Source organism: Mycena indigotica (genome assembly GCF_014461135.1).
Source record: "Mycena indigotica strain 171206Taipei chromosome Unknown Mind.scaff0003, whole genome shotgun sequence".
Taxonomy (NCBI): Eukaryota; Fungi; Basidiomycota; class Agaricomycetes; order Agaricales; family Mycenaceae; genus Mycena; species Mycena indigotica.
The window spans coordinates 4,014,980-4,029,813 of NW_023503002.1; the positions used below are offsets into that span (position 1 = coordinate 4,014,980).

At 44.9% G+C, this 14,834-nt stretch overlaps 1 protein-coding gene across 1 annotated transcript; it reads left to right on the forward strand.

Moving 5' to 3' along the window:
• Positions 1-361: 361 nt before the first annotated feature.
• MIND_00387300 (U5 small nuclear ribonucleoprotein helicase) lies at positions 362-3,199 on the forward strand (the record flags this gene model as incomplete). The annotated part of the gene is made up of 6 exons (XM_037360704.1): positions 362-593; positions 650-765; positions 1,325-1,416; positions 1,468-1,753; positions 1,804-2,028; positions 2,087-3,199. 6 exons carry the CDS (start codon positions 362-364, stop codon positions 3,197-3,199), a joined length of 2,064 nt encoding a protein of 687 aa, XP_037223589.1.
• Between the last annotated feature and the right edge of the window lie 11,635 nt (positions 3,200-14,834).

Sequence of the window (14,834 nt, forward strand, 5' to 3'; positions counted from 1 at the left end):
GAGTCGCAATTCGTGTCTAAACTGGCCGACAACCTCAATGCAGAAATAGTCCTCGGAACGATCAGAAACCGAGACGAAGCTGTCCAGTGGATCGGCTACACCTATCTGTGAGTTTTTTTAAAATGTTGTTTGGATTATCTAAAACATCCTTCAAGGTATGTTCGCATGCTGAAATGTATGGTGTCGGGGTTGACTACCAAGACAACGATGTCGGGTTGATCCAAAAGCGAGCCGACATTGTCCATTCTGCCGCCGTTCTGTTGGAGAAATGTCAGCTGCTCAAGTACGAACGGTCATAGGCCGATTTCAGAGTACTAAGCTTGGTCGCATCGCGTCGCATTACTACGTGACCTACAACTCGATGATGACGTACAACCACCATCTGCGGCCAACGATGTCGACCCTCGAACCTTTCCGTGTCTTCGCGTTGTCAAATGAATTCAAGCTTCCCGTTCGACAAGAGGAAAAGCTGGAGCTGGCGCAACTTCTCGAGAGGGTCCCGATTCCTGTTAACGAGAGCGTCGAAGAGCCTGCTGCGAAGATCGATGTTATCGTACAGGCATATTCGCAGTTGAGGTCACTACTAGCAGACGGTAAGCAAGAACGATCGCTTGTCCTGCGATACTGATATTCAACCTCATTCCTGCAGAAAATTTCCCTCCACCTTCCGTACAAGCTAGTAACAGGCGACTCTCCGCTGCTGGATCACCTATCGTTTCTATGAGGACGACGAGGATCTTTGTCCCACCACGAAACTGCCAACTGGTGGCTTGTTGGCGACTCAAGCTCACGCAAGTTATTCGCAATCACGCTTGCGTAGAGTCTAGCTGTCACTTGAGAGCCCAGCATCAAACCACGACATCAGTCTGGAGGGTGAAGTTGAAGATAGCTACCGCGAGGGACGACAGCAGAGACGAGATAGATCTGTCCTACACATGTATCATATATTTCTCAGTTAGTTCTTAGTTCTTGCTCCTCCTTGGCTGTGATGAGTGAGACTTGAAAGTGTTGACAACTGATCAACGTTTCTGCCCGCCGGCCGATCCGTGACACTCCTCTTCTGCGCCGCCACGTTCACCAGTCCCAACCAGATGCATTCTCCACTCGTTCAGCTTGGAGTCAACCGTGACAACTCTCTACTGGGCTGTTGTCCAATTAACCTCAAGCTTCGGCTTCACGTGCAGCAATACAATTTGCTGCGCAACCTTCTTGTTTTCAACTTCCATCCTCCGAGTCAGGCCACAGCATCCACACTCTCTGGGCCTCCTCCAGTCTTGGTTGTCGCGCCTTAGAACAACCACAGTCTGGTGCTCAACACCGGCAGTTCGTATCTCAAGTATCAACAATGCCACCGAAAAGGACGATTCGCCGCAAAAGCTTGGCCCGGAGAGCCACAGAGCACTCTACTAGACCCAAGTCAGGCCTTATTTTTACAACAATCTCATTCGCTTACCAACTCCTTTCCAGTAAGAGACGCAAAATGACCCCGCCACACGAAGACGACTACAAGTTGGGTGACCTCAATCGACGACAACGAGCTATTAGCCGTTTCCTTCAAAATCACGATTGCACCCTTCTCTCGATAGCCCAATACCTTGGCTATGACTCGGGTAAAACTGCGAGCATATTCCGATGTCGCGAGAATAAAAACTGGGTCGTCGACACTGTGGAAGACGATGCAAAGTGGTTAGAAGGGTGGGACTACAAGGCCGCTCTAGCCATCACTCAAAAGTATATGGACGAAGCCAAACATGTGCGTTGTACAGTACTGTACTGTGTGTTGACATATCTGACTTTCCGCAGAAACACGGAACATTGAATAAGATCGACACCGAGGGCGAGGAAGCCAGCGAAGAGGATGAACTCGAGCGCGAGGATAGGGTTGAGTACGAGAATGGCGTCGAGGGCCAGGAGAATGAACTCGATAACGAAGATGAAGCCCAGCGTGAGAACGGCGGCGAGAGCCAGGATGAACTGGAGTATATGGATGAAGTCCAGCGCGAGAATGGCATCGAGAGCGAGGATAACGTCGGGTGCGAGAATGGCACCACGCTGCATGCAGGCTTTCAACCAAGGGGATGGGCAGACAAAGGGGCAATCCAAGAAGACCGAGGGAAAGCAGTGCAACGTGAAGAAGGAGGAGGCTATCGACCCCATTCTCAAGATTGAGAACGTGGAAATGGGAGTGGAGCATAATCCAGCCTTGGATGCGGTCGCGATTGCCTCTGCAACTGTGCAGCTAACTCCCACCGACTACACCAACGACAACGATATTCGTCCGACTTTGCCGTGCCACGTTATGCCGCCCGTTGCGAACACTCAATCGGGGCACGCACTCACCAACAACACTGCGCTGACCCCCCATACGCCCACCAATAGCAACGGCCCTGTGCCAATCAAGAGCCCTTCGCCTACGCCGGCCAACGTCCCTACTCCTTCGCCAACCAAGAGCCCTTCGCCAACTCATGTCCCTTCGCCGGCCAAGGACACCGTGCCGACCAATATTACCGTGCCGACCAATACTACCGTGCCGACCAATACTACCGTGTTATCGACCAATCTATTGCCCGCCGCCAACGACTTGAATCCTCCGACATTGACTGCTTTTCTAGTCAATATACAACCAGATCTTTCTTCCTATCTCGACCTCCTCAATAGCTGTGGAATTTATCAAGTGGCCGATCTTGCGTTCCTGGTCGGTCGTGATTTGATGCAAACTCGAATCCTCGTCGAGCGTTTATTACACCTCCCATTCAAAAAACTGGGTGAACTATCAGGAGTGTTCGTCAACCCAGTCATGAACAGCGTAGAATGTCTTGCACTCGCCCAGGCAATTCTTGCCTCACCTTCCATCGCAACCACGCCAGAAGCACACTGGCCAGCAGAAATGTCTGCTCTTGCAAATGTTTTGCACCAAATCCATCCGAAACTGGCACGTTTTGTTCCTCTCCTCCGTCACTGCGGCATCAAACAACCATCGGACTTGTATTTGTTGGTTTCAGGGGATTTCGTCGGCACGTACACCCGCATCGAAGGTGTCTTCTATCTACCCATGAAGAACTCCGTCGAAGAACTCGTTGCTGAATATGATGGGCCTCCGATGTCCAGAGTTGAATGTCTTGTACTCACCAACTACGTTATGAAGCTTTTCCGACAACGTTCTACTAGAGAGGCATGGAGGCAATGCTTTGGGGCTTGAGATCTGTAATTACCTAGCTATCTTGTTGACTCATCGATATCGCAATCAAATTTATCCAGTTGACATTTCAAGACATGGTTGTGAAACTCAGTGGCCAATAATGTGGCTATAAGTGAGTTGCAAACCATAATAAGACTAATCATTCTGACAAAATTTATGACCAGCTCACAAGCCACTTGGGATCACCTTACACTCAGTGACAAGGGTTTCAGTATGCTTGCGAGACACTTGCAAGGGTTTGTGCACATCAAAAACTGTTACAATGAACCGACTAATTTTGTGATGGTTGCCTAGAGATAATTGCCATTTGTATGATAGAAACTTGTCAAAAAAAATAGTATATTGCCTGTATGGGCAGTATACTGTATCAAAAGTTTTAGTACAACTTCTCCCCAAAACAGTGAAAATTTGGGTACAACTTTGATTTTACTCAAAATTCAATGATACAACTAGTTGTTTTTGTACCCAACTTCATGGCTAACAACTATTACTCTCTGGAGCAACTTGATAGGAACAACTTGCAACTTTGGACATGCAACTTACAACTTCAGAGATGCATGTGCAACTTGCAATCTCTTATCCTGCAACTATCTAGCAGGTACACCCTTATACCTCTTTAATCTGTTTTAGTCTGTAGAAATTAATTGTTGATGGTGTAACAACTGAAGTTCCATGGCTTTTAATTCCTGTAATAAGACATATGGAGCATAAATTACTGTCTCTACGAACATAAGATTTGGCTTAAGTGCAATATATAATATGAAAGTTGTAGTTGTGGCAGAAGATTTTGCAGCCAATCACTTTCAAGTTGTTCTGCATATTGAAAACCTGCAACCAACAAATTCAACGTTGTAGTTGCTCTGGAAGAAAGCTGCTATATGAAAAGTTAAGATTGTAGTTGAGAAAATAAAAGATCTTGTCGTAAATCAGAAGTTGTATCAATCCCTCTGGGAGTTGTTTTGGCCAGAAACACATTACTTGAAGTTGTATGTAAAAAGTCTGAAAAAAAGAGTTGAAAGTTGTGAAAAACTTTTGATACAGTATACCGCCCATATGCCTATAACATTAATAAACAACATCTTCTGGAAAATGACAAATTTGGAGACAACTTCAAATTTTTTTTTTGCACAGTTAATTTTCACCTGCAGGCAACTTGGCATTCTGACAGGACACCTTCCGTGTGGTACAACCTAGGCCAAAGACAACTTAGCAAGGACAACTTGGACAAGGTATAACTTCCCTTCTGGAACAGGACAACTTCAAGTAAGGATAACTTGATCTGAGTACAACTTAGAAACTGTAAGATGCAACTCCATTCGGACAGGGTACAACATGCTATACACAGCAGTACAAACTTGACTGCTGTATCATTTTGACTGTAAGTTCAGGTGATGTGTTACACGCTCGCGTAAACTGAATCTAATCAAAATGGGTTATATGTTACATGCAAGTTTACCAATTACCATCAAATTTGTCTTGATTAAACAATAATATATCAACAATCTTCAACTGCCTGCCTACCATAATATCATCAATAGAGACCTTGTCACATGGTGAATTTATTGCATTACACGTTAGATGACTGATTAAGGTCACAGGCCCGCAGAATTGAATGAAATAGTACAGTATTTCTGTCAGTGACTCTTCTAAGGTTGATGATTTGACTTGGGACCAGAGGATGGAAATGATGATATGAATATTTATTGTCAGTGTAAGGGCAACCCCGGAGGCCTGAGATCAAGGTCCTAGCAGGGGAGGATCCAAAGGCGTGAACATTGGTAAGCGAATACAAATGAAGCTGACCTAGCAGGGGAGGATCCAAAGAGAAGAAACTCTAAGGGTCCGCCTGCTAGGTAGCTGACTATATACTGCTTGTCCGTAGCTGCCGCTGTCGGGCACAGAAGGCTTGGGCGGCGTCACAGGTGAGGTCCCAGGGCGACCGTCGGGAGGGCGTTGACGGATCGGTGATTGTGCGGGCGAGATGGAGGGCCGGACCGGAGTCGGAACCGGAGTCGGACCGGAATCGGGCGCGTCTCCGGGCCGAAAGGGAGGTTCCCCTGACAGTCAGGCTGTTTGTTCTATGAGCTACTTCATCATGCCAGAACCTATGAAACCTGATGTAGGGTAATCCCTCTTTCCCAGTATCACCTACCAATTCTACTTATCCTTTCATATTAGAATGAACGGCCCAGTAGGCTGCATATTCTAATATGAAGAGATGACCTCAAATGCCCTACGCTGCAATAAATACCCCAATAATTCTGCAACATCTCTAAGTTCTTAAGTCCCCCAGTGCCAAGTCCCTTCTATGCTGCTAATACTGCAATATTTCACTGTTGTCTAAGTGAGTTTCCTAAATTGGCAAGTATGACATACATGGTGGTAATAGTCACACTTTCCATCTTAGTCATATATAAGTAAAAACTTTAAAGTATGCTATCACTGTGGGAGTTTGGGCATAAACGGCACCTGTTTTAATTGATTATACACCTAAAATCAATGTGTGAGAAAAAGATTCTTTTCTAGCCCTATTTATACCCAAAAAAAAAATCACTTATTACGGTATCTGAGAACCGCCAGGTGTCAACACAGCTTGGCTGATGGGTGTGCTTTGATTCGAGCTGAGCTGGCTCGATCCGTTACAATACTAGTTGACTGCAGCACGCACAAAGCTAAGAGCACCATAGGTTCAGATGCTGGCTAGGTATAAAATAGCCTTAGAGTAAAGTAGATATCCCATCTCTCTCTCTCTCAACTTCTAAGCTTTACTCATGTGTGCTAGCTGTAATAATAAATTTGACTGGGCACCAAACAATGAGCAATGTGGAAAATGTTGTGACTGTGACGCTGAGAGGAATGGCGATTGGGAGCAGTGCGAAGGGTGACGAAATGTTTGGTGTCACCTTAGGTTGCTGACTAGCGCTGACTGGCTATCTTGTAATACCTGCAGATCTACCTCTCTTCAATGCTACTATATATTGTTCTTGACATCTTTGTAAGGGGAGCATGTGATGTGACAGCTGTGACTTATCACGTGACTGGTCCGTGCGCAGATAGCCCTGTACTTAAGTAGTTGGCCGTGGGGTTGTTCCCCTGGCTTTGGTATCAACTAGGCACCTGGACCCTCATCTCCTGACAATCTTGTAATAAATATTGCCAACATCAACCTATCCTTAGGCATATGCTGATCCACAAATAATTCTCAATGCACTTGCAAACTTGCGTGTTTGGTATACTGCCTCTAAAACGATTGGGACCGAAGACCTAACTAGAACTATTGGTGACTTCTGGGCCACTAGTACTGGTGTAGTTATTACCCATGTCAATCACAAGAACAAGCTGTCCAATCTGTACTTTGAGGTGTTACTGCTTAACGACGTACATGTTCTTTTTCCATTCTTCACACTGCCTGACCTTTCACAAGGCAAATCTCGATATCAGAAGTAATCATTATCTTAGCACAGCTCTTAGGAACCAGAAATGCAAATTCTCAGAAAGCACTCCTGAGTCAGAAGTTGCCACATGGCCTCAGAAATGTGAGTTTTTCCTTATTCTCCTCGCAGAAACTGACTAAAATCCAAGGGGGGTGTCACATGTCAAAAAAGTGACAACAGAGATGGTCGATCAGTCCCCCCTCTAGACCCTTAATTTTTGTCTCTGTAGAAGCTTTTTAGCTAAACTTGTGAGTTAAAATGGCCTTAGGAGTGGGACAGCTGGTGTAGTGGCAATCCATGCTGTTCTTACCTTTGGGTAAACTGAAGGTTCTGGGTCTCGGGTAGTCGGGCGTTTGAATCCCAGCAATGCGACATAACGCAGAGTTCTAGTGGGTATTAGATAATGATTCTTGAGTCCCACACTGTCTGACTGTTGTCATTCGTGCGTAAATGCATTCTCTGCGGGGCCCCGGGTTTGAATTCCCGGACACTCTTACCAGAGCCTTGTGGGATGATATTATCAACTGCACTTGAGTCTCAAATAGTACTGCCAAAAAAAAAATAAAAAAAAATAAAAAAATAAAAAATGGCCTTAGGATGGGTTACTAATACTGGTTGGTATAATATACATCCATGATTAAGTATTAACAATCTCACAAGAGGTTATTTTTTCATTATCTCATAATTAGATGGGACATTGTGACAAATCAGACCATATGGGGAAGGACATTTGTACACCAGAGTGAGATTTATAAGCCAGTGACTATATCAGGACCTTCTCTACAAGATATATGTACAGCTGGCACTGGGGGCACAGCCTGTGGCGTGCCGGAACACGCGGTCTGGCCGCGTGGCTGACACCGGCCCTACCGCGTGCTGGCCGCTGACCACCCTCGCTACTGCGGAGGCTCTTGGACGTGTCAGTGGAGAATTGAATGGATGAAAGAGATGATGGCCATGTTCTGGGCACGTTGCAACACAACATCAACACATGTTATAGTGCCAATTGATGCTCTTTGTTGTAAGAAGTACATTAGCTTTTATGGACTATCCCCTCTTCTCCAATAGGGCTCAAATGGAAATCTTCTGTGGAGAGAGCTGTCACGAAAGCGGGCACGCCCGGCCCCGGGGGGCTGCCGGCGGCTCCACAGCTCCAGAGTCATCTGCCCACACTTCTTCGACAACTAATGGCGGACCAATCCCGGCTGAAGAACCTGCCGCCGATAATGCCAAGACCAAGAAGAAGAAGAAGAAGGCACGCAAGCCTAAGGAGCCGGCGCTGATCCTACCTGATGACCAGACACAATTGAAGACACGGACCAAGGTGTGTCTCATTCCAAAGTGCTGATTCTCTCATCTCATTCCCACCTGTTAATCCCAATTATCTCTTCTAATTAGAATGGACCACCCATGCGGATGACCATTCTAATTAGAAGAGATGATATAAAAAGCCCTATGCTGCAATAAAGGGGGCTATAAAACTGCAATATCTCTGGGACCCTAGGCTCTAAGTTATTTTGTGCATTATTGCACAAGGTTAGTGTGACATTTTGTGACTGGTAGATACTAAGGTATGGTAACTTAACAATAATCTTATATTGACCACTATAACCCCTGTCCTGTCTGTGTTTACCCCAACAACAAGATGTGATACTGGTATGTGACAGTGGTATGTGACATGACATCCAAGGTTTCTTATATATCTACTATACATATTGATGATCAATAGCTGGTTTCGACTCTGTATACTTCTGCTGTGTCATAGGAGGTCACAGGCGTGACATATCTCCTAAAAAGGAATTTTTTGCAGTTCAACAGTAGAATCATCAGAGAATGTCACACATCGTCACAAAATGAAAGTTGTGTATTTTGACTATATAAACAACTTTCATTAAGTAACATATAGTGGCAGCTCAATAAATGTGTTAGCACTGCCCATCACTAATTCATATATAACTGATGGACCTCTATCTTCATAGCTGCTTGAGCTAAGAGCATGAATTGAGAACCAGCAGGAAGGGTCTCAAAAGGACCATTGATTGATCAGGTATTTTAATTACTATCATATAATAGGATTACCATATTGACTATTCAGTTATTAAAAAGAGCATATTTGGTATTTTAAAAATGTAAGGTGGCCAACTTGTGAGTTTGGCTACTCCAACATAAGGCTCTGTCTGGTATGTATCCTCCTAAGTACCACTGAATGTGGCACCAAGAATGCAATGCATTCACTCATCAGTGGCCTTTGATCTCCATCACCTCTGAAAGATAAGCCCATATCTCCAGCTAGCCTTAGTGGATAAAGCTGGGAGGGGTTCATTTGAAAGGTATATCATCCTACTATCCTTAAGCCCTATCAGCAATGTTTTCTGTTATCATTACTTTCATTTATTCACCGCCAAGAATGCCTAAATACTCAGTAGAGCAGTGTTTTGCTGATATCCTGAGACTACATACATGGAATGTCATGATCCAAGTTGATCTGGAGCAATAGGATGGTCTACCACATCGCTACCCATTTGTGACCCCACAGCAACTGTAAGGGTCAGTCAATTCCTTGAGACCTTAGGTGCCATATATCCTAGGATGGAGATAGGCTAACAGGGTGAGGGCACCATCTTCTGGGAGGTGCATAGTACCTTTACCTGTAGATATACTTAAATCAATGAGATTCACCAAGGCCATACCATGGTGAACTCATCATTTTTAGGATAGATAACACTGATAATGGTACTGTGAGAGATCCACAATAGCTATGAAGTTGATTCAAGTACTGTCCTAGATCATACTTGAAATTAATTTCTGACCAGTTGTAATAACGAAGACACTCTCTTTTGCTCTATGGGTACCTACCCTCTCTTCAGCTACCTTCTGTAACATATGCCAGAACCACAATAGATTATAGTATGGGGTCCTACTAGATATCCAAATATTCTCATACATGCATCTCAATGTCCAGTACTCAGTCTATAGACTATACAATTCATGTAAACTAGTTCTGTACTTAACTTATCTTGCAATGTTCACCTCAATGCATCCTCTGAGAGTATATAGAGATCAATCGGAGTATGTGGGTAGATCTATACACCTCATTTGCCAACTTTCACATATTTGATCTATAATCAACTAGCAGATTACAGCTGTATTGCTAATATGATGTGCAGTACTATTCATTATTGAAATGGGGAATAACAAGATTTTTCATGCATATAATGTGGTGTGAAAAGTGTAATCTTATAGGGGGACCCCTTCTCATGCTTCCTACCCTTATACCATTGGGGATCCCTCACTTCTAATTCAGTTATTGGAAGATCGGTGTGTTAGGATATATGTCATATATAGAGGTAAATATGATATGTAAAATTATAAGGAGCTCCCATATCTATGATGGGAATCTATTAGAACGGAGCACAACTTGCATTAGGCTTATCTGTGGATTTTCTAATGAGATATCAAGTGATCATTGAGTCTGATCAAATTTGAAACATAAAAAACTAGAGAAACACAGTGTAATATCATAGTCTCAAGATATAGGACCATGATTACATCAGAGCATATGAGCATTAGGTTATGACCTACCTACCAGTACAAGAATCATCTGACTTAATGCAGGATTGGTGGAGATATTGCAGCATCAATGTAGGTGATGAATCATCATAAAACGATATAGCTAAACTAATAACATTTGATTGTCCAGGATATCAATCTTATCATTTAGGCACCCCTGGTATTGCTTCAATTACCTATAAAAGTCATCTACTGAGTGAGATATCACTGGATTAGATATAGATCAGCTATTAATTAGTCAGTGCTAGCACAATTATTCAGCTGTAAGTATAGGTCACTTAATGAAAGTTGTTTGTATAGTCAAAATATACAACTTTGATTTGTGACGATCTGTGACATCCTCAGATGATCATACAGTCAAACAGTGAAAATTTCGCTTTTGGGAAATTTGTAAGTGTTGTATCCTGAAGGTTTGATATTATTGTTATTTATACCAGAATATGCTTATATGATAGCTTCTTTGTAATGTGACATACCAGTGTCACGTCTTATTGTCTCAGTAAACCTGGCAGTTCATAGTGGGTACCAGGCTACATAGGTGTTATTATTACTAATATGAGATCATGATCAATAGTATCATGCCAGTCACAAATGTCACAAAATGTCACACTGACCTTGTGCGATAACACATGAAATGACTTAGAGCCTGGGGTCCCAGAGATATTGCAGTTTTATAGCCCCCTTTATTGCAGCATAGGGCTTTTTTATATCATCTCTTCTAATTAGAATGGTCACCCGCATGGGTGGTCCATTCTAATTAGAAGAGATAATTGGGATTAACAGGTGCTCATTCCAGACCGCCTTTCGGGCTTGTATTTGAGCCTTGATTGGCGCCTTGTCAGCAACATCACCGGTCGGCCGGGCCGATGATGAAATTGCATTCTTCGAGTCCCTCTACAAGGAGGTCGAGAATCTGGCGGAACATGCAGCTTGTCGAGGAGTCCAAGAAGCCGATTGGGGAGGCAAAGCGGAAGGCGCAGCACCTTCTTGAAGAGGTGAAGGAGAAGGCGCAGGTTGCAAAAGGCCAAATTGCCAAGGACCTTTCCCTGATTCCCCATGAGCACATTGGAGCCGCCTTTGCTGCCGTCGCAGGCACTGGGCTTCGCCGCTTCCTTCCTGATGTCTTTAGCCCTGCTGGCTCTGCTTATAACCAACTCCACCGCCATCTCGTAACCATCACATTCTAGTTACTCGTCTGCACGCGAGCAGCATCTCCAGCGCGGTTTTCTGTGATCTGCCTTGGGAGCTCGAGCCTCGTGCGGCTGCTCGCAGGTAGTAGCGGTTAGGTAGCGGTGGAGAGTTCGCCTCAGGCTGTGGAGGCGACAGCTGCGAACCTTATAGACTATGTCTTGCCCTTGTAGCTGTGCCCTCCTGCCTTCCCTGTCGCGTGGTAGTGGTTGAGAAGGAGGAAGTTGGCGTAGCTCCGCTGGCTGATCGCATCCTGGTGATGCCGGGTAAGCCCAGCGCGGGTCCGGGGCCCCCCGGGCTCCTCCCCACAAGTAGGTTACTACGTAGATGATTGAATATGTCATGTTTCCTTTCATATATAGTGGTTGCAACATAGTAAATACTTGCTGGGAACGCTGCTGGTACGCCGTAGGTACGAGGCAGTCACGCGGCCAGCCACGCGGCCGGTCCGCGTGTTCCGGCACGCCATACGTCATGCCTCCAGTGTAAATTCTATTCTTACCACCAATAGATGTTTGTATGAGCAAGCCCTTCTTGTCGGAAGCAGAGTCCCAGGATACTCAAGATAAGCATAGCTGGCTTGTTGACCCCTTGCTAAGCAACACCAATACAATTAAGTACTCTGGAACAAATAAAGCTGGTTCCAGTCATGATCTCTACAGTCGTACCTGTAAATGCATTTGCTCATTTCTCGCTATTTGATTCTGATGGTTCGGTGGTATTTATGGATATACAAGGTATTTATTCTTCTTTCTTTTGTCAGTTGTTCAAGTTGCTGATCCACAATCCCAGGCATTTGACAACCTGTTCTTAACAATGGGGTTCCTGGCCCAGACGAGCTTATTCTCTTTGATCTCATGCTGCACACAGTCAAATATGTCCTTAATGTTTTGGGTTCTGCTTGCTTACTTATTCTGTTTAGTGACCTATTGCAACCCAATTAGGTTCAGAGCTTAGATTATTCAGAAAGGCAGTTGAGCAAGAGATAGAGGCAGGAAAAACGCAGAGAGACATCACTTCTTATTTTACTGTGTAAAGCTAATTATTTTTGTATATTTAAAGTATTTTGTTAAAGAAAAAAAAAACTGATAAATTTCATATGGAATATCTGTTATATGGAATGGGCCTGGGGCTTCCACCAATATTATTCCATATAAGAGATTTGACTGTATATACCTTGTGATTATAATATTATACCACTTCTCAGTAGTTGATCTGTTTGAAATTTGATCAGACTTAATGATCATTTGATATCTCACTGGGAAGTTCATAGATCAGCATAAACTAAGTTGCACTCTAATAGATGTCCATCATAGATATGGGAGCCCCCATAATTTTAGGTATTATGTCTACCTGTATATATGACATATATCCTATCACACCAATCTCCTAATCACTTACTTAGAAGTGAGGGATCCCCGACGGAATGAGGTAGGAAGCATACAGAGGGGGTCCCCTATGAGATTAATTTTCTCACACCATATTATATGCATAGAAAATCTTATTATTCCCTATTATAATGATGAATAGTATATTGGCAATACAGCTATGATCTGCTAGTTGATTATAGATCAAATATGTAAAACTTGGCAAATGAGGTATATGTATCTACCCACATACTCTGATTGATCTCTATATATCCTTGGGGGATGGATTGGGGTGAATATTCCGGGATGAGTTGAGTTCAGAATGAGTTTACATAAATAGTGGGGTCTATAGACTGAGTACTGACTATTAAGAGGCATGTATGAGCATAATTAAATGTCTAGTAGAGCCATACTATAATCTATCATGGTTCTGGCATGTGTTCCAGAAGGTAGCTGAAGAGAGGGTAGGTACCCACGGAGCAAAAGAGAGTGTCTTTGCTATTACAACTGGTCAGAAATTAATTTCAAGGATGATCTAAGACATGGATGTAAAATTGTATAGACATTCAAATGAACCTGTCCAACACTTCAAACAACCATATAGCTATTGTGGACCTCTCACAGTACCATTATCACTGTTATCTATTGCTGTCAGGGGAAACCCTAATGCCGTCACTTGATCCCATCAAGCGCCGCGTCTCCGCTCACGTCTCCGCGTCTCCACTTGCGTCTCCGTGTGTCCACCCGAGTCTCTGTATTCCTGCACCCTGACGCTCCTCCTCCACTTCTCCCACCACATCCCGCATCCAGTAGTCCCCAGCCTCTGACTCCCATAACCACCCCTTTCTGGGAGTCCCCCCGGAGTCACCATTAGGGATCACTAATGCCATCGGAGACCCCTCCGGATATGGACGCACCACTTTCCTCTGAGACCTCGAGCCTATGGCCTTATAGCCTTTCTAGGCTGTCGCTCATCAAGGTCTCCCTGCAACCTCTACCCGTTGGACCTCTTGGGTGTCCCCAACCTACGTCAGCGTTCGGGCTTACGTTCGGATGGCTGAGCCTCGCCCTGGCTCCGCTCCCCACTCCGCCACCACGGCCCCCGTCATCAGGTCTTCCTTTGGGTAAGGCCTACTACCGTTAAGGCTCGTGCCTACTGCAGCGCCCCAGGCTGCACGCCCTCACACCTCCACCTCTCTGGAGACGTCCGGGGACGTCTCCGAGTGACCCTCCTGTCGCTACCCTCCAGTGGTCATGGCTGGCCGCCATTCCCATTGGTCCTCTCCGACACTCCCCGGCCCTTGGGCTAGACCAACTCCTTCCCTCTCCGCTCCATGCCCCCCCTCTCCGTTTCCGGCCGTCACGTCACGGTCACACGCCCGGAATCGATTCCGATTCCGATTCCGGTTGTCACGGTCACGGTCACAAGCGGAGACGCCCAGAGGCAGTCTGGACCCCCCGAAGCCCTTCCTGGGCCTTCTAAGGATGCCTGGGCTCTTCCCTTTGCATCACGGTCCCAAACCTGCCTCTCCGGAGCTTCGAGGGCTACTCGACACTCACCTAGGGTCCATTAGCGACACCTGACTCCTCCTATGCATCGTTCGTCACTATGCAGTCACTCTATCATTACTCCGGTCACTAGTATATAGTCATGCACCTGAGCAGAGGGCTCCTTGGCTTGTTCTCTAAGGATTCCCCCTCTGCTCAGGTTGACGAGCCTGCTCGTCACAAGTCACACTTAGTGACCCAGTTTGATTTCCTATTTTAGTTTCCACTTCCTTTTCTAGTTTCCATTTCCTACCTTAGTTTCCATTCCCTATCTTTCCTGACGTTGTTGCTCATTTTCCATTTGATTTTAGTTTCTATTTCATTTAGCCCTTATTTATTTAGCCTATAAAAGCCTGTTCATAGTTAGTAGTTAGCATTATATTCCCTTCCATCATCCTCCCCAGTGCTTCCCCTCCCAGTCTTTCCCTTCTGAGTTTGAGTTCTCTCTTGAGTTCTTGAGTTCTTGGTGTTGAGTTTCCTAAGGAGTTTGTTAGCTCTGAAGGCACTTGCACACTTAGTCCTTGTTTG